At 44.6% G+C, this 21,801-nt stretch overlaps 1 protein-coding gene across 4 annotated transcripts in view; it reads right to left on the bottom strand.

Annotated features, from left to right (window-relative positions):
- The window catches only part of PTK2B (protein tyrosine kinase 2 beta), a 133,932-nt gene that overhangs the window by 33,528 nt on the left and 78,603 nt on the right, over positions 1-21,801 (bottom strand). For all 4 annotated transcript variants that reach the window (XM_007961992.3, XM_007961988.3, XM_007961989.3 and 1 more), the window contains exons 3-5: positions 5,956-6,134; positions 5,287-5,374; positions 3,662-3,741 (exon numbers count right to left, since the gene is read on the bottom strand). In XM_007961992.3, coding sequence (XP_007960183.1) covers positions 3,662-3,741; positions 5,287-5,374; positions 5,956-6,134 — 347 coding nt within the window. The remainder of the gene's footprint in view (positions 1-3,661; positions 3,742-5,286; positions 5,375-5,955; positions 6,135-21,801) is intronic.

The following is a 21,801-nucleotide window of genomic DNA, read 5'->3' as shown; positions in this document are numbered from 1 at the left end:
GGGTGGACAATAGTCCTAGGTATCTCAGGTCAAGGGGGAGAAGTTATTTGGTTCCTCAAACTGGGCAGGTACTGATTTCTAGCATAGAGGCCCTGAATTTCAAACTTTCATTTAGAGGCATTATTTAGATCCAACATTTGGCATTTATAAAGCACCTCCAATAAACGAATAAAATTAACTAGGCATCATTCCCGCTATATGAGATTCTGGAAAAGGCAAAATTATGGCAACGATAAAATGATCAATGGTTGCCAGGGTTAGAGGGAAGAAGGGATGGATAGGTGGAGTATGGAGAAATTTCAGGGCAGTGAAACTACTCTGTGCAATACTATAATGGTGGATATAGGTCATTATTCATTTAGCCAACCCATAGAACATGCAATACCAAGAGTGAACCCTAATGTAAACTACAGGTTTTAGGTAATAATGATGTGTCAATGTAGGCTCATCAATTGTAACAAATGCACCACTTTGGTGGGGAACTCTGATGGAGAATGTCGATAGTAGGGGAGGCTGTGCATGTGTGGGGAAGAGGGTATATAGGAACTCTGTACCTTCTGCTCAATTTTGCTGTGAACCTGTAACTTCTCTAAAGAATAAAGCCTATTCAAAATAAATAAATGAAAGAAGGGTAAAGAGAAAAAAGTAAGTAAAATAAAATAAATAATTATTGAATACTTTGGTCCCTGCCATTGCTCTAATTACTTTAAATACATTAACTCATTTATTATTCATAACAACCTTGCAGGTTTGTTATGTTACTATTGTATAGTATGCAATACTATACAATACTATACTATAGTATACTATGCAATACTATACAATAGTAACATGACATACATATTATATAGTAGCATATATGTTATATAGTAGCATATATATGTTACATAGCAACACATATATGTTATATAGTAACATAACATTGTTCTATGTTATATAGTATAACAAATATTATATGATAACATAACATGTTTTATAGTAACACAATGTTACTATAATGTTACTATTATCATTCCTATTTTACAGATGAAGGATTCCAGGCAGAGAGAGGGTAATCAACTTGCCCAGAGTAACTCAGGAAACACAGGACTCCATGGAGGATTCATTTCACTAATCTCATATCCAGACATACATCATACCTCTGTTATAAGCTAGGAAATAATACAATGTTTTTTCCTGGAGATGCTGTATATCTATACGCAGGTTGCATAATCAATGATGTTATTAGGACATGGGATTATTGCCCATGATTTGTAGGTAGCCCCACACTCTGGGATAATTTTAGGCAGGAGCCACAGCCATAGAAAATTCTGCCTAATGGCCTGATTTTCTGAAATGTGTCCAATTCTCTCTGGGTGAGAAATAGTTCTAACTTGACTTTAAAATGGCTCATCATAACAAATAACTGCATTCAACTTTAAAAATTATTAGACCTGCAAATCTTCTATTCGGTTTACAAAATAGGTGTTTTCCATATTCTCTCCCTAATATCATATACCCCACATTTCAATGGTCAACCAGTAAGAATAGGAACATCTCTCTGACTCTGTTCCTCACACTCAGGAGATGTGAAACAATACGTCTCTTGCACAAAACAAGCATGGCTTTTAGAATCATCCTGCATTGGTTCTAGCAGATATCAGCAGTCACACTCTTGACAATACTACCTACAGGTGTCATGTCGGATGCCTCGCCCTGTCCTCCAAAACATCAGTGCAGTGCCTGGAGCTTAGGCCACCACCAGTAATAGTCTGGGGATGATTGGAGGATATAATAAAATAAAATAGAATGTTAATGGGTCTTTGTGATCTGTTTTACAACTAAGTGATGACTGCTTGACAGGTGACGAGTGATAGATGTCTCAAAGTGACACTAGCATCCTGTCTCAAAGTGACACTAGATCCATAAATAAAAAGGTAAAGATAAGCTTTTTCAACTTTTCTAATTTTATAGGGGAAGATGAGACTGTATAGGAGGATGTAATGCAGGTCACAGGAGCCGAGCAGTCTGAGAAGGGATAAAAGGCATAGATAATAAAATAAACTTTGCAGACTGTCCCTGGTCTGCCAGCACTGAGCTCCCAAGATTATTATTAATGGCAGCGAGCTAGGATGCCTTCTAAGCAGCTGCAGGGATGGCAGGCCTCCTCTGTGCAGAAGACTCAAATGCTCCCTTGCTTCTTGAGGCAAAGTCACCAAATGTGAAGCCCTCGAAGCTGCCCTTGACCTATTCTGTCACTAATGCCAACAGCCTCAGATGCTGAAATCAAAGTGGGACTCTCCCTTTGCCACCCCACTGCCCCCACCAGAGGACCCCAGAGCATTCTCTCTGACTGAGACTAACAATGGAGCCAGAACTCCCCAGTGACCCCCGTTCTGTAGAAGTGGCAGCAGAGTTCTACTCTCTATTAACCATAAGGTCACAGATAAGGCTCCGGAAATGCAGTTCTAGAAAACAGGAAGTAATCCTTGGCCAGCGATTTCCCTGGCAGTCATCCTGAAAGTCCTTCCATCAACCCATATGACTAATGGTATTCAAGTCACCTAGGGGGCTGGTCGAAAATGCCTAGGATAAGGTCCCACCCAGGCCTGCCAAATCAAATCTCCCAAGGGTAGGGCCAGGATGCCTCTAGTTTATTAAGCTCCCAGGTGAGTATCATTTGCAAGCAGATGTTAAAACCACTGCTCTAAGACAGAGAAGGGGTAGAGAGAAGGGAAGGAGAGGGTGAAAAGGTGGGGGATGGTGAAACTCAATGGTGTTGCCCTGGTCAAGACAGGGCTAGAGCACAGGTCAGCCACATCACCCTCCTCAGTCCCGAATGGCAATGACCCCCTAGCAGCCAAGAATAAGGCCTAATTTTTTAGACTATCATTCTAATTGTGTCATTCTAACAATATCATTCTAATGATAACATTGGACTGCCATTGTCCTGATGGTGTCTTCCACCATCAGCCCCAACTTACCCCTCCAAACTCACGATTTGCCAGTCTATGTTTTCCCTTCCACTGATCCCTGGAGTGTATCTCCCCTGACCCCTGTTCTCTGCTGATTGAAATCTTTCTCCTCCTTCCAGGAGCAATTCAGATACCCTCTTGCTGATGCTCTCAGGCGGGATGGATGGCTCCTACATGGAAGTTGGTGCCATCCTCGTTCTGCCTTGTATTGTGATTAATTGTATACACATCTGTCACCTCCCCAACATGGAAGCGTGAGGGCCTGTCTGGATGATGTGCTAATTCCACACATGTTGATCAACTGCCTACTGGAGATGAGGATACAGCAATGGACAACACAGATAGACATCTCTAGGCTCAAATGTCTCCCAAATCCTAGTCTGGTGCTCAAGAAACATTTGCTGAATCGCTTGAACAGCAGGAGAGGTGGTTGACAGATGGAAGAAGCCAGCAGCCTGCAGGCAAGAGCAGTGGCAGCAACGGAAGCCAGGAGAGTGAGACTAGGGAGGGGGCTGGTCCCCCTACCCCTACCATCCCGAGGACCCAACACCCAGCCCCTCAGAGCCTCACCTGCTGCTGGGCACCACCTCTCCCCTTCCTGGCTCCCACACACTCATTCCTGCTTCCCATCTTGGACATGGGGAAAGGCCGGGCTGGCCCAGAGCTCAGCACAGTGCCCTCCCAGCAGAGGCCTCAAGGCCACATACCTGAGCTCCAGGCAGCCCAGCTGCAGGGCCATGCCCTCGCTGACCTTGCTGGCGTAGCGCTGCATATAGTCGTTCCGGAGCTGGTGGGGAGAAAGGTCAAGCATCAGACTTGCACCCTCACCCCCGACTTCCCAGGACAGAGGCCTCAGAAGAGGAAGGGCTTCATTCTGCCTCCCTGAGCGACAGCCACCCACCCAACTACAAACAAGCATGGAGCAGGGATGGAGAGCACACGGGGAAGAGGTGCCTATGCCTCCACAGGCCGAGGCTGTGAGGTTTTTGAGATGCTTTTACAGGCATCCTCTCCCTGCTCCATAGGCAAGAAGTTCAGATTTCCCTCCCCTGTCCACCATTTTGGATAGAAGGAAACTGAGATTTTGCAAGGAGTCAGTAATTTATCCAAAGGCCTGTTGGTAAGTAGTGATAAATGTCATTAACAGGCCAAGAAAAATCTAGCTCAGTCTCTAGCAAACCAGGAGGGAGATCTTGGAGGGACCTAGGACCAGACAGAAAACAACAATGGCCACTCATGTTGATGCTGTGCTTTGTTCTGCACCTGGTGCTGGGCTTGGCTCTGCTTATGCATTCTGTCCAGGAAGTCTGAGATGCTCAAAACAGCTCCTGAGAGCCAGTTATTAAGTTTTCAGAAGTTTTGTGAGCAAGTAGGTATCCTATTGGTAGCTTGAAACAGGCCAAGAATGTGGCTGGTATTTACACCATAGAAACTGGCAAGTGCCATAAAAATGAATGAAATAACGGCATTTGCAGCAACCTGGATGGAGTTGGAGACCATTATTCTAAGTGAAGTAACTTCAGAATGGAAAACCAACATTGTATGTTCTCACTCATAAGTGGGAGCTAACCATGATGATGCAAAGGCATAAGAATGATACAACAGACTTTGGGGACTCAGGGGAAAGGGTGAGAGAGGAGTGAGGGATAAAAGACTACACACTGCGTACAGTGTACATTGCTTGGGTGATGGGTGCACCAACATCTCAGAAATCACCACTAAAGAAATTGTTCATGTAACCAACACCACCCGTTCCCCCCAAAAACCCATTGAAATAAGTAAATAAATAAATAAATAGGCAAGTGCTACATGTAACGGAATTTTTCTTTGGAGAGTCAATTTAGCAGCCAATGATATCATCTGGTTCCTACAACAACCCTATAAAGTAGGTGTTATTATTATGATCCCCATAATAATTTTATAGCAGAGGAAACAGCTTCATGCAAGTAAATGAGGTCCCCCAGGGCTAGCAGATTAGTGAATGGCAGAGCTGGATTAGCAGACAACAGGCTGCAGAGCTGTGTAGTAAGCACTGCAGGATTCATCTTGGACCTGCTCTTGCTGCTTCACTAGTCAGGTCTCCTGGGCCACCAGAAAAGTCCAAGAGGAGTTGGGAGCACATGGGGCAGTTTAGCCAGTGCTTAAATACTGAGAGAGAAGTGGGGTTGGAGCCGCTGACCATAGACCAAGGACCTTCTTCAAGAGAAGCTTCCTAGCCTGGGCCCTCCATAATCTAGGCTTTGTCTTTCCATCTCCCTAGGACAGAATGGTTCATGCTTGGCATTTAAGGTGCAATGGGAGCCTCAGGGCAAGAAGATAAAGTACTTTTTACCTGTTGGTAAAAATAAAGCAGCGTGGTCCTGTCCTCCTTCAGGCTCTCCATGAAGTCTTCCGGCAAGTAGCGGATTTGAAGGTCATACCTGCAACAGGACATTCAGGCTCTGGTTGACACAGAGAAGCTGGTGTCTGAAGAAAGGAGTAAGACCCCAAGGGCAGAAGCAAGTCCATCCCCCAGTGCAAAAGGAAGGGCTGCCCATGGGTCTCGTGGCCACCCATTCAGGGCTGGTTTTGCTCTTTCCTCCCTCCGTGGTTGGGCAGGGGACCATAAACAGGGAGGTGGCTGGCAGGTGGTCAGAGCTAGCCCTGACTCTCCGCCTTTCTCCCTCATGGCAGCTGTTTCTCTTAGGTTCATAGGCTAGCCCTGGACCTGGGCTTTCCATCCGCCCCACCCTTCTGTCTCTCTTTTTCACCTAGCACTGTCTGCGTCCTGTTTAGGGTTATCTTTAGGTGTCTGCTCTGGGATGGGGATAGCCTATGAAGCCCGGGTTAGGTCTTGGAAAATACATGCATTCGATACTGGAGGAAGACTAAGCCTAGAATGCCACTCAGGTTTACTAGAAGTTTCTGAGGCAGGGGAGTGCTCTAAGGGAGGAACTCCCAGGGCCTCCCCACTCTAAATTCCTCTCCTCCCCACTTTCAGAGCCCAGGAGTCCACTCCTACCTCCACTCGGCTTCCACGTGCAGACACTCATACTTGTCCTGCACCTCACCCACCGTCATCTGCGGGTGCAGCCAGTGGATCTCATCGGACTTCATGTGCTTCAACCTCAGCCCATAGCACTCAGCCAGCTGGATGTTGGGCCCAATCCGTCCGCTCAGCAGGATGGAGGTGATAATCTCCTGCAGAAGAGAAGAGAGAGGCTCGACTCAGGGGTGCCCTCCTTTGGGCTCTCACAATTCTCACACAGACCTGAAAAGTGTAATTCTCTAGGGTGGGATTCTGTCTTCATGTTCAATTTGTCTCTCATTCTCTAGCACTTAGGGGAAGATTTGTACACAATGGGCTCTAGCTGATAAATTGACAAATGGGTGAAATGAGGCAGAGATAGGCAAACTGAGAGAGCAGAAGTGAAGGAGAAAATGCAAAGAGGCAACGAATACCAGAAATTTGCTTCTGCACCTCATTACAATCTAACCAATTAATAATTACCAATTAGTAATTACCAAATTACCAATTACCAATTAATAATAACATCCACCATGTGAACAGCATCTTCTGAGTGGCTTGCAATTCAGCCAGCATCACTGAGTTCCTATACCAGGCACTCCTAGGCCCTTTGTAGATATGATTTCATTGAATCCACACAACACAGGGCAGCAGGTGTTACCATCCCCGTGTGGCTGATGGAGAAACTAATATAGGTCCCACAATCCACGGAATTAAACTAGGATTTGGAATCCTGGGGACACTAGAATCTGAGGATTTCTACTAGGCCAAGCTGATTCATGGAGTGGTGAGGCTGGACAAGATAAGGACAAGATTCACTTGGAAGGATTAAGTGCCACAATCCCCACATGAGCAGGGATACAAGAAATGAGTGCTGGCAAGAAACCGGTGCCCTCTTGTTCCTGCTTTCTTGTTAACCAGAGGTTAATAGACTGCCTGTCTCCCAGCCTGATGCCACAGCTTCCCGGCCTAGAGCCAGATACGGATTAACAGGTGGACCAACTGGGCAGCTGCCTGGAAGTCCATCTGTAAGGCCCTGCCTAGTTCTGAAATCACTTTGGTGCCATTTTTTTTTTTTTTTTCTTGAGATGGAGTCTCGCTCTGTCACCCAGGCTGGAGTGCAGTGATGCGATCTCGGCTCACTGCAACCTCCGCCTCCCAGGTTCAAGCCATTCTCCTGCCTCATCCTCCTGAGTAGCTGGGACTACAGGTATGCACCACCACGCCTGGATAATTTTTGTATTTTTAGTACAGATGAGGTTTTATCATGTTGGTCAGGCTGGTCTCAAACTTCTGACCTCAAATGATCTGCCCACCTCGGCCTCCCAAAGTGCTGGGATTCCAGGCGTGAGCCACCGCGCCTGGACTTTGGTGCCATTTTAACTCAGGTTTCTCATGTAGTTCCACATATTGTTGGTGAATTGAACTCACTCCTGACAGAGCTGAGAGTCCTATTGGATATAAATTTAAAAACCTGAAGTACTGACCTATCTCTGTTGGATATGTCTGCAATGTGCATGCCACCAAGCCTACATCAGCCTAAAGACTGAATAATGCATAATAGGTTGCTGTCAGACCAAAAAGAGGAGGAACACTTGATTAGATTTTACATTTTCTTAACATGCCTCCCAAGACAGTTTCTAATTTAGTAAATCAACTATAATCAGTTCCTTAATTGGAATGAAAAGGAGGCATATTATATTTCTCAGAAGGAAATAAATTTATTTCTCTCTCCACTAGGAAAATGTCATGCTAATATTTAGATAATCCTGGTTTGAAGGAATGCCCAGTTATTTGCTTGCCTGGGCACCCATGTGTCTCGGGCCAGCTGCCTCTTGCTAGCCCTTCTGCACTCCAGGGAGTTGTGAAACTAGAAGACCCTCAGCCTGAAAAATCCCTTCCCCTTTAGGAAAGAAAATGCCCGTCACAGAGGGTGATGACTGCTCTGTGAGACAGATGGGGAAACTGAGGCACAGAATGCACTTGTGAACAGTTGTAACTAACCAGTGCAGGAATCAGAATTGAGGCCCTGGAGGGGATGAAGACTGGGATCAGTGGCATTCCTACAGTGAGAGGGACATCTGGTTGGGGGAGGAGTGCCAGCCCGTGAAGTCAACCATTTTGTCATCCTCTCTACCCATTTCTCCTGTCCCTGACCTTCTGCCCTGCTCTGTCCACTGTCATCCTGAATAATGCATTACTAAGAGCCCCCACGTCACTCCCAAGTCCCTCCTGGAGCCCCCACCTCTGGTGCTTTTGAACTTATAGTCCTCTCCTGCTCCAGCTGAAACCTACTTGGCTAATAGCTAATTTCCTCAGGGCTAGAACCCCTGTGCTGTTGATTATCAAAAATCTCAAACATATACAAAGTAAACAGAAGAGTATAATAAACCCCCACGTACTCATCACCCAGCCTCAACAATTACCAACCTTCTGCCTTCTTGCTTCATCGATATCACCACTCATTCCCCAACTGTGACTCAACTATTATTTTTTTATAGTTCTTATTTAAATGTAAAATTTATATATATTAAAATGCATAAATTGTAGCTATACAATTTTGACACATGAATATAACTGTGTAACCCACATACCAATTAAGGTATAGAACTTTCCAGATCCCCAGAAAACTCCCCCATATCCCTTTGCAGTCCACCCTCATGGCCCACTCCCTCCCACCTCTCCAGGCAACCTTACCCTAGCCCCATCACTTTCAATTGGTTTTGCCTGTTCTAGAACATCCTATAAATGAAATCATTTAGCATACAATTTTTTTGTGTCTTTTTCCACTCAGCATAATGTCTGAGATCCATCACGTTGTTGCATATATCAGAAATTCATTCCTATTTATTGATCGGTAATGTTCTGCTCTGTAAATGAATCACAATATGTTGATTCAGTCCTCTGCTTCTGGACACCTGGACTATTTCTAATTTTTGGCTATTGTGAGTTAAACTACTATGAACATTAATGTACAAGTATTTTTGTGACTACATGTTGTCATTTCCTGTGGATAAATGCTGAGAAGAGGAATTACTGGATCAAAGATAGATGTATGTCTGACTTGATAAGCAATTGTCAGGATTATTCCATTTTATATTTTTCCTGTGTCATGAGACTTCTGTTACACCACATCTTCACTAACATTTAGTGTTGTCAGTCTTTTTAATATTAGCCATCTCAGTGGGTGCGTGGTGTCTCATTGTGCTTTTAATTTGCATCTCTCTGATGACTAATGATACTGAACATATTTTCATGTGTTTATAGGTCATTCATATACCTTCCTTTGGAAAGTGGTTGTTTGAATCTTTTCCCCATTTTTTCTGTTGTGTTTTCATTTGTAGGAGAGTTGTAGGAGACTTTTATACATTCTAGATAAAAGTATTTTGTATGATGTATTTTATGAATATTTTTTCCAGGTCTGTAGTGTGCTTATTCTGCATTGCCTAATCTATGTCTTCTGACAGCATCTAACTTGTCAAAATTTTCTTTCATGGTTAGTGCTTTCTGTATCCTAAGAAATCTTTGCCTGCCTCCAGGCCATGAAGATATTCTATGTTTTCTTTTATAAGCTTCATAGTTTTAATTTTTAGTTTTGTGATCTATCGTGAATTTTTGTATATGGTATTCATTTTCAAAAATATAGATCTATGGTTGTTCAGCACTGGTTGTTGACTTTCCTTTCCCAAATGAATTGCTTTTGTCAAAAATCATTTGGCCATCTAGGTTTATTTCTGAACTCTCATTTCTTTTCTATTGATCTTTGTCTATACTGTACCAATATCAACCACACTGTCTGCGTTACTGTAGCTTTACATGAGATCTTGAAGTCAAATAGGGTTAAGTCTTCTGCTGTTCCCCATCCCCCAGATTATTGGGTTAGGTCTTTGCATGTCCACATAAATGTTAGAATCAGCTGGCCACTTTCTTTTTAAAAAGTCTGCTGCATTATGAGTGGGACTGTGTTAAATCTATAGCTTAATGGGAGAGAACTGGCATTTTTTTAAATGTTGAAATTTTTATAGAGTTTGGGTCATACTATGTTGACCAGGCTGGACTTGAACTCTTGCACCTCAAGTGATCCTCCCACCTTGGCTTCGCAAAGTGTTGGGATTATAGGCATGAGCCACTGCACCTGGCCAGAATTGGCATCTTAGCAGCATTGATGCCTGTAATACATGAACATGGTATATCTCTCTATTTATTTAGGTCTTCTTTATTTTCTTTTAGTAATGTTTTATTGTTTTCAACACATATATATTGTGCAGGTCTTTTGTTAAATTCATTTCTAAGTAGTTTATAAATTTCAAATTTATAAATTTTAGAAATTTGCTTCTATAAATTATTTTTAAAAATTAATGTTTTATTTTGGGGCTTGCTGTCGCCATGATTTTCTGCTAATCTTCTTGCTGCTCTGCCAATCCCAAATTGTATCCTCTGGCCCTTTAAGCTAGTAAGGCTGCAGATTTTTGCCCCTGGAGCCCTCTTTCAGACTGGAAAGCTCTCTCAGGCAAAAAGCAACAAACTTGCAGATCTCATTCATTACAGTTTAGCTCTCAGGAGTAGGTTTCCTTTTAGTTTGTGCTTGCTATGGGCACTCACCAATGCCTGCAGAGAGTTCACTTTTATATTTCGTCCAGATTTCCTCATTGTTTTCTGGAGAAAGATGAGTTTAGCCAAGCTATTCCATCATTTTTGAAATCTTTGTGCTATTTTATTAACAAATCTGTGTTCTCTGCAAATGGGAGAGAGTTGGGGATCAGAGAGCTCCTTTTAAGTCATGGATAACTGAAATGCAGACTAGCAATAGCCAGGAGCAAAGCCCTTGTGCCAGGCTGCAGCAGTGCTCCATCTACCCACCACCATCACCCAGCTGGATATGCTTGGATATACATTAAAGTTCTCTGGATTTGGTTTTCTCATCTAGAATACGGACAAAATAATAGTACCAATTTGGAATGCTTTTGTGAGGATTAAATTAGATAAAACTCTACAGAACAGTGCTTGGCCCAAGGTAAATACTCAAAAAACAAACAAACAAACAAAAAATAGCCCCCCAAACGACAAAATATTAGCCTTATTTTGACACAGCAATCTCCTACACAGGCTGGTGCTCTGTAAACCAGACTGGGAAAACAAAGCAAAATTCATCCTATTTTTCTCTCTCTCTACCTTTCTATCCTCTTTTTCCTTCCTTTGGAGGTGGTGGCAGGATTGGGGGTCAAAGGAGTTGAGCCAAGAGAGATGATTGGAGTGATTAGGAGATTGTAAGCAAACAGGGGGAGTAAGCAAAGAACCAAACAGGGGGAGGGAGCAAAGAAGTAACCAAACAGGGGGAGTGAGCAAAGAAGTAAATGTATTGAGGATAATGGGAGACTCTTAAGGAGATGGGGAGCCTAGAGAGTCTAGCCAACCTATCTCATCACTTTTGAAATCTTTGGAGGTGAGGGATTGGGATTGGAAGTACTGGTGTGACTCATGGTTTTATAGATAGAAAGAGATACACACACACACACACACACACACACACAGAGAGAGAGAGAGAGAGAGAGAGAGAGAGAGAGAGAGAGAGAGAGAGACTGAGCTTCATTTATAGAAAGGACTTAGAAGCAGTGACAGCCTATAGTGATTGCACACCCAGCACCAAGTTGCAGTTTTCAAATATTCTTCTCCTCTTAAAGAATCCAAAGCTCCCTGATTCCAGGGCCAGGGGCAAAAGGACAAGATGAGCCTGGAATGTTATTTTGTGTCATATGAAAACAAAGTGTTTAGAGAAAATTGGGGACTCATAACAACAAATCAGGATTAGCCTGAAGGAACTCACATGGGGCACATCAAGGATAACTTAAGTATTAAAATATATGATAGGAATGAGTTACATCCTGCCAAATAAAATAGGATCTAAGACAGATAAATAATTGGCAAAGAAGAAAATACTCTTCCATGTATAGAATGCCAAGTAATAAATGTAGAAGAAAGGATAGAAATAGAAAGTCACCATTTGGCCACAAACTTAGTGTTAGTTGATTCAGGCAGGATTCATCAATGGGTGATGAAGCTGGAGGGTGGAGGTTTGATGATGAATAGGATATTGACATGGTCTCAGTGCTTTCAGTCGCAGAATGTACTAATCAAATGCACAAAAAAAAAAAAAAAAAAAAAAAAATCTGGCAGACACAAACAACCAAACATCACGGTTTACATCCCGAGTGGTGGAACAGGTAAGCACAGCGGGCTTCCTGCCTCCATGCACCAAGAAGAGAGCAGCAAGGTTGCTGAGATCTTCCTGCCATGAGTCTGTGGCCTGATCTAGTCATGAGACCAGAGACCCAGGATGAGAAGCCTCCTCAGGGACCTATAGAACAAAAGGACTGTACTCTTTTGGATTGAGAAACTCTCCCAGATTGGAGGAGACTAAAGGGATATGACAGCTGAGTGCAATGTGTGCTCCTGGATCAGACAGGAAAAACAGACACTGCTGGGACAGTTGGTAAAATCTGGATGGCATCTATGGTGTGGATGGTAGTGTTATAGCAATGCTGACTTCCTGATTTAGATGCACGCAGCATATCTTCTGTAGGAGCGTGTCCCTGTTTGGGGAGATAAACCCTGAAGCATTCTGGTGATGGGGCAGCACTGCTGCAAGTTGCTCTCAAATAGTTCAGAAAAAACAATAACGATAATGGGCATATTTGTCTATGAGTATGTATGTATGTCTGCTTATGAAGAGATACAGCTGGTAATACAGAAAATGATAAATTTAAACCATTGAGGATTCTGGGAGAAAGCAATATGGGAGTCCTTAGCCCTGTTTTTTTCCAACTTCTTAAAAAGTTTGAAATAATTTCAAATTAAAAAGAGAGAAGAGACTCTGGTGAGGGAGATTCCCAGCCACATGAGAAGTAAAGGCAGCATATCAAGGGGTTGAATAAGATTTGTATCAGGCCAGACATGGCCTTGCAGCTTCTCTCCCACCCACCGTTTCTGAGAGGGGTCAGATTGAATCCAGCTAATGGTTCTAGTTGATGAAATTCTCCAGGACACTGCTTGCACAAAATTTTTTTTTAGATTTCCTTCTAAGAAGCAACCAATCTCTGTTGTAGACATGGTGAAGAAAAGTTTAAATCGAGGTCCTTGGGGTTGAAATTCATTAAGAGACTCTTCACCCAACGTATCTTCATAGGAAGACAGATTTCAGCTTCAGGTAAGGAAGACCTTGGGAGCTTTCTAAGCATGAAATGCACTATTTGGGAGGTGCCTGGTGCTGGGAAGATTCTTACCAGTGGTGCATCCTTTCCTGGGGGGTAAACCTGAAGTTCTTGGGAGAGAGGGAGCTTTATCAGATGGCACTTGCACCTGCCACCAATGTCACTACTGCTGGTTACTGATGGTGTATCATAAAGAATTTGATGAGTCTTTGTCCTTGGTTCTGCAGAGGAGGTGTTTAAACCCTTGGAATTTCCTAAGAGTTAGGATGGCCTTGCATTTCACTGTAGGTTCCTCAGACCACACGTGGATCTACACTAATGAGGTGATTCATGGTGCATCCCTGCTAGCCTCAGGATGGGGACTGCAGTGCTGGAAAGACCAACTGGGTAATTAGAGAGTTGAAGCTTTGAGCCACATGGTATCAGCCTGACCTCCAGGGAGGGAAGGGGAGCTGGATATTCAGTTCAGTTATGTGGCCAATGATTCAATCAACCAACCAATCAATCAACCATGCCTGTATAATAAGGCCTAATAAATTCCCAGATACCAAAGCTCAGGTGAGCTTCCTGGTTGGTGATGAACATCTTATTGGTTTGTCTGGAGGGCAAAGCCTTCTGAGGATATGAAACCTTCCTGGTGGGGGTCCCTCAGACCTGTCCTCTATGTTTCTTCATTTGGCTGGCTCTAATTTATATGATAAAACTGTAAGGATAGCACTTTCCTGCATTCTGTGAGTTGTTTTAGGAAACTGTTGAAACTGCTGGGATAGTGGAAACCCCCAAATTTGTAGCCAGTTGATCAGAAGTGTGAATGGCCTGGGAATCCTGGAGCTTCCAACTGGGGTCTGAGGGGAGGGGGTCTCGTGGAGGATGCACCCTCAGCCTGTGAAGTCTGAGCTAACTCCAGAAGTGCATTGTGGCAGGACTGCATTGCAAAGTGTGCCAATCCTTTAGGTACACAGAGGCGAGGGGAAACAAGGTGTTTGACCATGAGTGACACAGAAAGAGCTCTAACTTTGGAGTCATACAAATGAGGGTGAGAACCCAACTTTGACATGTACTTCTAACAGGATGACAAGCTCCCTGAGCCACAGTCCCCTCCCTGCAGCCCTCCAGCCTCATCATGCCAAGCTGCAGAATGGCTTCTTCATTTAAACCATCAGCAACTGTCCATGACACACTCACTACGCAAAACAGAGCTAGGGGCTCTCGTGCACACACATAGGCCCTTGCCCCAAGGAGCTTCTTACATTTTGTAGGTAGGAGGAAAGGTATGGTGTAAATGCAGTGGGGTGGCCAGATTGGGGTAACAGAAGGGTCAGTGCTGAGATTTGAAATATTCTCACCTGCATTGGCTCTTGCACAAGCACTGCCTTCCTCAGCCTGAATCCTCTTCTCTATTATTCTAATATGTACACAGCTTCTCAGCAAACAGTGGGGGCAGCAAGATCAGCACTCAACCCAGAGCTCCTCAACTGCTACCACTGAGTCAATGCTTTCTCTATTAATGGATCATTTTTAAAAAATGACAGTATACAATGATTACTCACTAGATTGCCATATATGCTATGATTTTTAAAAACTGTCTTAATTTTATCAGTTGCTATTTAGGTAAGCGCAGGACTCTTTTTTGCTACAGGAAGACCTTTGCTTCTTCCCACAGGAGGGCTTCCAGGCTCTCTGACTGCCCATGGCTCACAGCCTGGTTATTAAGAGCCTTTGAATGCTTTCTGGCAAACATTAAAATGTCTATAGCTTTTCCTCCTGCTTGGCTAACACTGATTTAGTTGCTTTATCAAATAGTGTAATGACTTCAAACTACCTTTGTCTCTCTCCCTATTCTCTGGCCTTTCTTCCTGTAGGTCAGAAACAAAGAAGCAACGGGACCGGATGGCTTGTCTCTGCACTCTGGATAATCTACTTCCAAAAAGGAAAAGATGGTTGAAGGAATTAATTACTCAACTCACTTTCCTTCTCTTTTGTCAGTGCTCATCTATTTATAACTTTTTTCAGTGATCTCTATTGTCTCACTATTTTCTCAGGCTCACCTATTTCTAATAAAATACCTCGCTTTTTTGGCTTTTTTCTTAATAAGCTTATTAAACATGTTTGATGTCAGTGGCTGGGTTTTTGGAAACAATATGACAGCTGAGTCCCTTACTGTCCTCCACCAGGATTGCTCTCACTCAAAGAGTGGCCCTTGCCTAAGGTCACACACTTCCTGGGGGCCGTCCATATCCAGTGACTGGTCAACTCAAGGTCATAATACCTACGTCCTTTCATCCTGATTTGGGACTGCTCTTCTGGGCTCCAGGGCTCCATGTGGAATGGGCTGAGGCCTTTGCTGTGGCTGCATCCCAGCCCAACTTTTCCCTCTGCCCCGTCCTACTTTCTTCCCTCCCACTAGCTATGTGTCTGGGGAGCTCCCATCAACATGCTTCCTCCATGCAAGCCTCCCACCCAGGTCTGCTTCCCAGGAACCCGACCTGGGACAGGGACCTGCAAACTGCTTCCCAGGCTTAATTCAATTTACCCTCCTTACTCTTTTCAAAGTATTCTTTTTTGTTTGTTTGTTTGTTTGTTTTAGTAAGATGACTATACTTAACATTTTAATAAATAAACTACACTTAAGCTTTTGTTGAAAAATGTCTTAGGCCAGGAGTGGTGGCTCATACTTGTAATTCCAGCCCTTTGGGAGGCCGAGGCAGGAGGATCACCTGAGGTCAGGAGTTCAAGACTAGCCTGGCCAACATGGTGAAACCCTGCCTCTACTAAAAATACAAAAATTAGCCTGGCATGGTGGTGCATGCCTATAATTCCAGCTACTTAGGAGGCTGAGGAAGGAGAATCACTTGAACCCGGGAGGTGGACGTTGCAGTGAGCCGAGATCGCACCACTGCACTTCAGCCTGGGCCACAAGAGCAAAACTCTGTCTCAAAAATAAAAACAAGTCTTGCAAATTTTTTTTAAGAAGGTGTCACTCTGAGGTTGAGGACAAAATCAATGCAGGTGATTCTGATGGAAAGTCCCTCATTGGTTCCTCATTTTCTGTACAATCAGATAAGACCCAAATTAATGAACACGAGGCGTAAACCTCCCTTTGGGGTTTTTTCCCATACGTTCTTTCCAGTCCCATCCCCTCTGAACCTACAGTGTGCTCCGTGCCTGGTCTCCAAAGTTGCTCTCTTTCTTCCCCCAACACAGCACGCTCTTGCTTTCCTCCGTGCTGAACACATTCAATTCTTCCTGCCTGGGGGACCCCTGGCTTCCCTCTCCCCCTTGTCCTCTCCTCCTGGTGAACTCCCAGTTATCCTTTCAGGCTCAGTGAGCACTATGATGGCCCCTGGGAAGCCTTCCCTGACTCCCTGTGATAAGGTTTTTGTTTCTTCCCCTGGATTCCAAAAACTTTACACGTCTATCTAGTAAGATACCATATGGGTTGAACTGTGGCTCCCCAAAAAAGATATGTTGAAGTCTTAACCTCTAGTGCCTTAGCACGGTACTTTACAGGGTCTTTACAGACTCATCAAGTTAAAATGAGGCCATTCGGGTGGGCTGTAATCTAAAATGACTACTATCCCTATAAAAAGGGGGAAGTGTGAATGCAGACAGAGATGTGCACACAGGGAGATGATGTAAGATTTGACTGATGCAGCTGCAGGCCAACTAGTGTCAAAGACCACTGGCGAATCCCCAGCCAGGGAGAGGCAAGGATGGGTTCCCCTATGGGCTTCAGAGGGAGCACAGTCCTGCTAACACCTTGATCTTGAATTTCTAGCCTCCAGAACTGTGAGACAATACCTTTCTGTGGTTTCACATCACCCTGTTTGTGCTGCTTTGTTGCAGCAGCCCTAGGAGACCAATACAGACATGGACCAATTAGAGCTAAAACAACTCTCCATGTCTGACCTTGGGGTAGACAGACACAGACAGCTGTTTTACTTTTAATTGGTATATGGTTATGAGAATTTTAATAAATTTTACTACCTATCTGGACAGTGATTCCCCAATGATATCCCCTGCGGGGGCCCAGGCTTTTGGTTTCCTAAAGGGTCACTGAAAAATCACCGAAATGAGGCAGATTGATTAAAAGGAGAAAAGGCATACAAATTTACTTAATATGCATACACAGGTCCCTTCAGAATGAAGACCCAAAAACAGAGGAGAAACTGTCCATTTTTATGCTTAGGTTTAGCAAACAATGGATAGTCATGTAGAAATATGATTGGAGGAGAAGGGTCTGATCTAATGTTAACAGGCTGAGTGGGGAAACCCAGACAGGCCTGTCTGTCTAGATTCTTCTTGGCCTCTCTGAGCAGTGTTCCTTCCTGCTGGGTGCAGGACAGGCCCTCTCTGGAATCAAGGTCTTATGACCTATAGTCAAACAATGTAGGTCAGATAATTTCTTTATGGCCTGTTTCTACACGGAATATTTTTAGGTTTTATGGCTGGCTTTCTGTTAGGGAAAAGAGGTTCTGGTTTCTGTGACCCACCTCGGGAAGACAATCCTAGTCAATCCTAGTTTCTATGGCGCCTCGGGGGAGAGTGGGGCTGAGAGACAGGGGGCAGGGGAAAGTAACAGAAGAACTTTTGCTGCTGAGGCCTTCATTTGGGGGTATTGTTTTCTGAGCCCCAACAGTTCTCTCTCCTCAAAGAGATTATAGTAAAGATTTAAATGGATTTCCAGTTATTTTTAGATGACAGACTAATATATGTTGGAATGTGATGCTATACTGAGACTGGCTTCAAGGTCAGAACAACTGGCTGCCTTTATGTGGGTTACAGACACATAAGAGCCTAGCACAATGGTAGGTGCAGAGCAGGTGCTCAAAAAACAGTAGCTAGCATTGTGATGGGCAAAGGGGGAAGGATGAACACGGCTCAAGGGTCAAATCAACCTGAGGAGATGATTAACCCAAGAAGTCTAGAATTAAGACATGAAGATGGGAGCCGGAAATGGAGTCTGGGGTCCTTGGGCCAGAGGCGCCTCCCCTGACTGGGTGGGAACTGATGCCTGGGAAGACCCACCTCCTGGGAGCAACTGTACAGTAGTGGCTCTAAAGGCTTCCAAAGGCTGAGCCCTATAGAGGGGTACAGGCAGTTGAAGGAAGCAATCCCTGAAGAAAGGGATCTGAGGCCCTTTGTGAGCTGGAACCAGCACCAGCAGCCGGTGGGTGAAGTGCAATCAAGGAGCCTCATAGGATGATCAGGTCATGACCACGCCTGATCCGGCCATGCCAGTGACCCAGGGTGAACAATGCAAAGAAAAACAACTTCCTTCTGCTTGGAGTAAGAGAATCATGAAGGATTTTATGTTCCCAGGGCAAGAGCTGGATAGCAGGCTCTTCCCTTGCACCTTCTGCTATGTGTGAAGACGGGAAGTAGAGCTCTGAGAAGGTAGAAAAAAGGCTGAAAAGGTAACAAATGGCCTTTTCTTTCATCAACTTGAGCAGAATATAAGTGTCTCTGAAAAAAAAAATGTTCTGTTAAAAATGAGACCATTCGGTCAAAAATTCTGATTTACCCATAAACTGTAGAAACGGCTCTTGACGCCACGCTGAGATTGAGGAGGGATGAAAAACAATAAAGATCAGTTGGGAGAGTACCAGGTGGCTTTCATAGATTTTTTCCCCCTCAATGCCCCCTACTAAAATATCTTTTAAAGCAGTTACTATACAGTTCTTTCCGGTGACCTGCAGTGTTTGCCTCAGAGCAGGAGGGGCAGGTGTCACTCCAACATGACAGGAAAAGTTTTATTTTTCGCATGAGGTCTGGGTTCAGAGCATTCGTGGTACCGTAATGCTTTCTAATTCACATCAGTGAATTTCAGCAGGGTCCCACTGGCACTTGGAGCAGGAGGATTCTTTGTTGTATGGGACCGTTCACCCAAGGCAAGAGCCCACCCACCAAATCCCAAGCCCCAGCCCCAATCATTGTGAGAATCATGACAATGTGCCAACTACAAAGGGCCCTACACATTTCCCAATGCTGACTTCCAGGAGGTGTGGAACGGTTCCCGGGGAGAAGTGCTGACTCATATTCAGTGAGCCTCTATTTTCTTCTGCATATACCCCCTAATGACATAATAAAAGCTTTTAAAGGGACAAAGGGTCCACTCATTGCTATACATCTGGGTACACTGGTCTGTGTGTGCCTGAATGGGGGTACCAGCAACAGATACTGTGATCTGAACTGATGGTAATAATGGGTCGAATGGTGGCCCCCAAAAGATATGTCCAGGTCCTAACCCCAGAATCTGTGAATGTGATCTCATCTGGAAAAAAAATGGGGGGCATTTGCAAAACCGAGAGCCACCAAAAGCCTAGAGCCACCAAAAGCCTAGAGCCACCAAAAGCCTAGAGCCACCAAAAGCAGGGAGAGGCAGGGAGAGATCCTCCCCTAGAGCCTTCAGGAGAACTGAGTCCCTGCTGACACCTTGATCTGGGGACTTCTGGCCTCCAGAACTGTGAGAGAATCATTTCTATTGTAAGCCACCAGGTTTGTGATAATTTGCAAAGGCAGCCATAGAAAACCGATACACTGGTTATATACATTCTGAGTTTGCAACACATGTAAGGGATCATTCTAAAAAAAGTGATTGAAGAACAAAATAATACAAGTGAGCATAACTTAACACCCTGAAAGCATTCATTTTGAGATGATAAAAGTCTCTAACAAGGACATTCAGCAATGCAACTACCAGATTAAAAATAGAAACGAAAGCCCAGGCACCTGACTACCAATTTGTGGATGCAATGAATGTGAGCGTGGAGATCCACAGAGGCCCAGAACCTGCGTGTCTGCCTTGTGCTGGCCTCTGTAGGTGTCTGTGTGGGGGTGGGCCGGACTGCAGAGCACACACAGGAAACAGGGAGGGGGTGCAGAAGCAGGAGGTCCTTGTGAATATACCTTTTTAAATATCGTGGCACTGGGTTGTGGTTTCCTGGTTGAACCCTTTCCTCTTTTTCAGGGACTGTTTTCATGCATGGGAGACTAGCCTTGTGTGCTTCCATTTATTCTCTCTAGGGTAGTCTTTGTTTCAAAAATGGCAACTTAGCAGGACAAGTAACCTCCTCCTCCCTACCTCTTGCACTGAGACCTTGGACCCTACTCTAGCAGCATCTGAAGGAGGGTGACAGATATTGTTCCAGATACAGAGAACCTGAGCCAATGGACTGTGGGCCAGAGACTGTTCTTCCAGGCACGGGGAACTGCCGGCCTGTGTCCCGGTCATCTTGAGCTGCTCTAACAAATCACCCTGACTGGGTGCCTTAAACAAGCATTTATGTCTAAATAGTTCTGGAGCTGGGAGTCTAAGATCAAGGTACAGCAGATTTGGTTCCTGGTGCGAGCTTCCTCATTTACAGAGGAAAGCCTTCTCCTTGTGTCCTCACATGGCTGAGAGACAGACAGAGAGAGAGAGAGAGAGAGAGGAACCTAGCCTCTTCCTCTCTTTTAAGGACACTAATCCCATTATAGGGCCCCCACTCTCATGACCTCACATAAGCCCAATTACCTTCCAATACCCCTACCTTCAAATATCATTACATTGGGGGTTAGGGCATCAACATACGGATTTGGGGGTGAGGGGACATAAACATCCAGTCCAGAACACCCTGTGCACCCTGTGTCTGGTTGAGTAACAATAGATTAAACTCAAAGCTAACTGGGGTAAGTGTGTGATGGGTGTAGGGAGCAAAGGGCAAAGTCAATGGGTTCTGACATCTGCAGTCTGCCTCTGGGGATTTCTGGAAAGGAATGTATGATCACTGAATGCACGCGGGAGGTGGTGAGGACAGGCACGTGTAGACCAGGCTGCATTTGGAACTGGACAGCTCTCCTCATGCACCAGACAAGCAATGCCCAAGGACACCCCTGCAACCTGGAGTCCCTGCTGCGGGTGGGAGGGATGCATCCAGACTGGGTGGGAAGGGCACAGGATGGCTGCAGCCTCTGCCCTTCCTGGGGATGTGAATGTGAATTCTGAGTGGGGTGATACTTCAGGACAAAACAAGGATGAATCTTGAACCCAGGTTTCCAGCTTGGTAGAAACTGGCTGAGGGAGAAGGTTTTGGATGTAGGACCCCATCGGCGCCTCTGAACAACACCATACCCCAGATGAATATCTCTTCTTCTGCTTAATGCCTTCCTGGGTGAGAAAAGATGGTCTCGTGACAGGAAGAGATGAGCGCATGAAAAGTGTGGGTCAACTAGAGGAAGCTGGAGGGAGAAAACACCACGAGCCAGCCGGTCAGTGTGCCAGGCAGGGAGAGGAGAGAGCAGGGCCATGTCATTATCATGTCATTATCACCCGTATCATGATACATTTGAGACTGGCAGGGGCACTGCAGATAGTCATCCCTGGACAATGTAAGAAAACTGGGGCTGAGACAAATCAGGACATATGACTTGAGAAGAAGAGAGAGCAGAGGGAAAGGAAGGAGAGACAGAGAGAGAGAGGAGGAAGAGACGTAGGAGGAAGAGGAGACAGAGAAGGAGAAGGAAAAAGAGGACGAGGACAAGAAGAAGAAAAGGAAGAAAGAAAGAAGGAGAAAGAAGAAAAAAGAAAGAAGAAAGAAGAACAAAGAAGAAAGAAGAAAAAGAGAAGGAGGAGGAGCAGCAGCAGCAGCAG

The sequence above is a fragment of the Chlorocebus sabaeus genome, chromosome 8, assembly GCF_047675955.1.
Source record: "Chlorocebus sabaeus isolate Y175 chromosome 8, mChlSab1.0.hap1, whole genome shotgun sequence".
Classification (NCBI taxonomy): Eukaryota; Metazoa; Chordata; class Mammalia; order Primates; family Cercopithecidae; genus Chlorocebus; species Chlorocebus sabaeus.
Note: the sequence above shows the minus strand (reverse complement) of the source record. Positions and strands in the feature narration are given on the sequence as shown.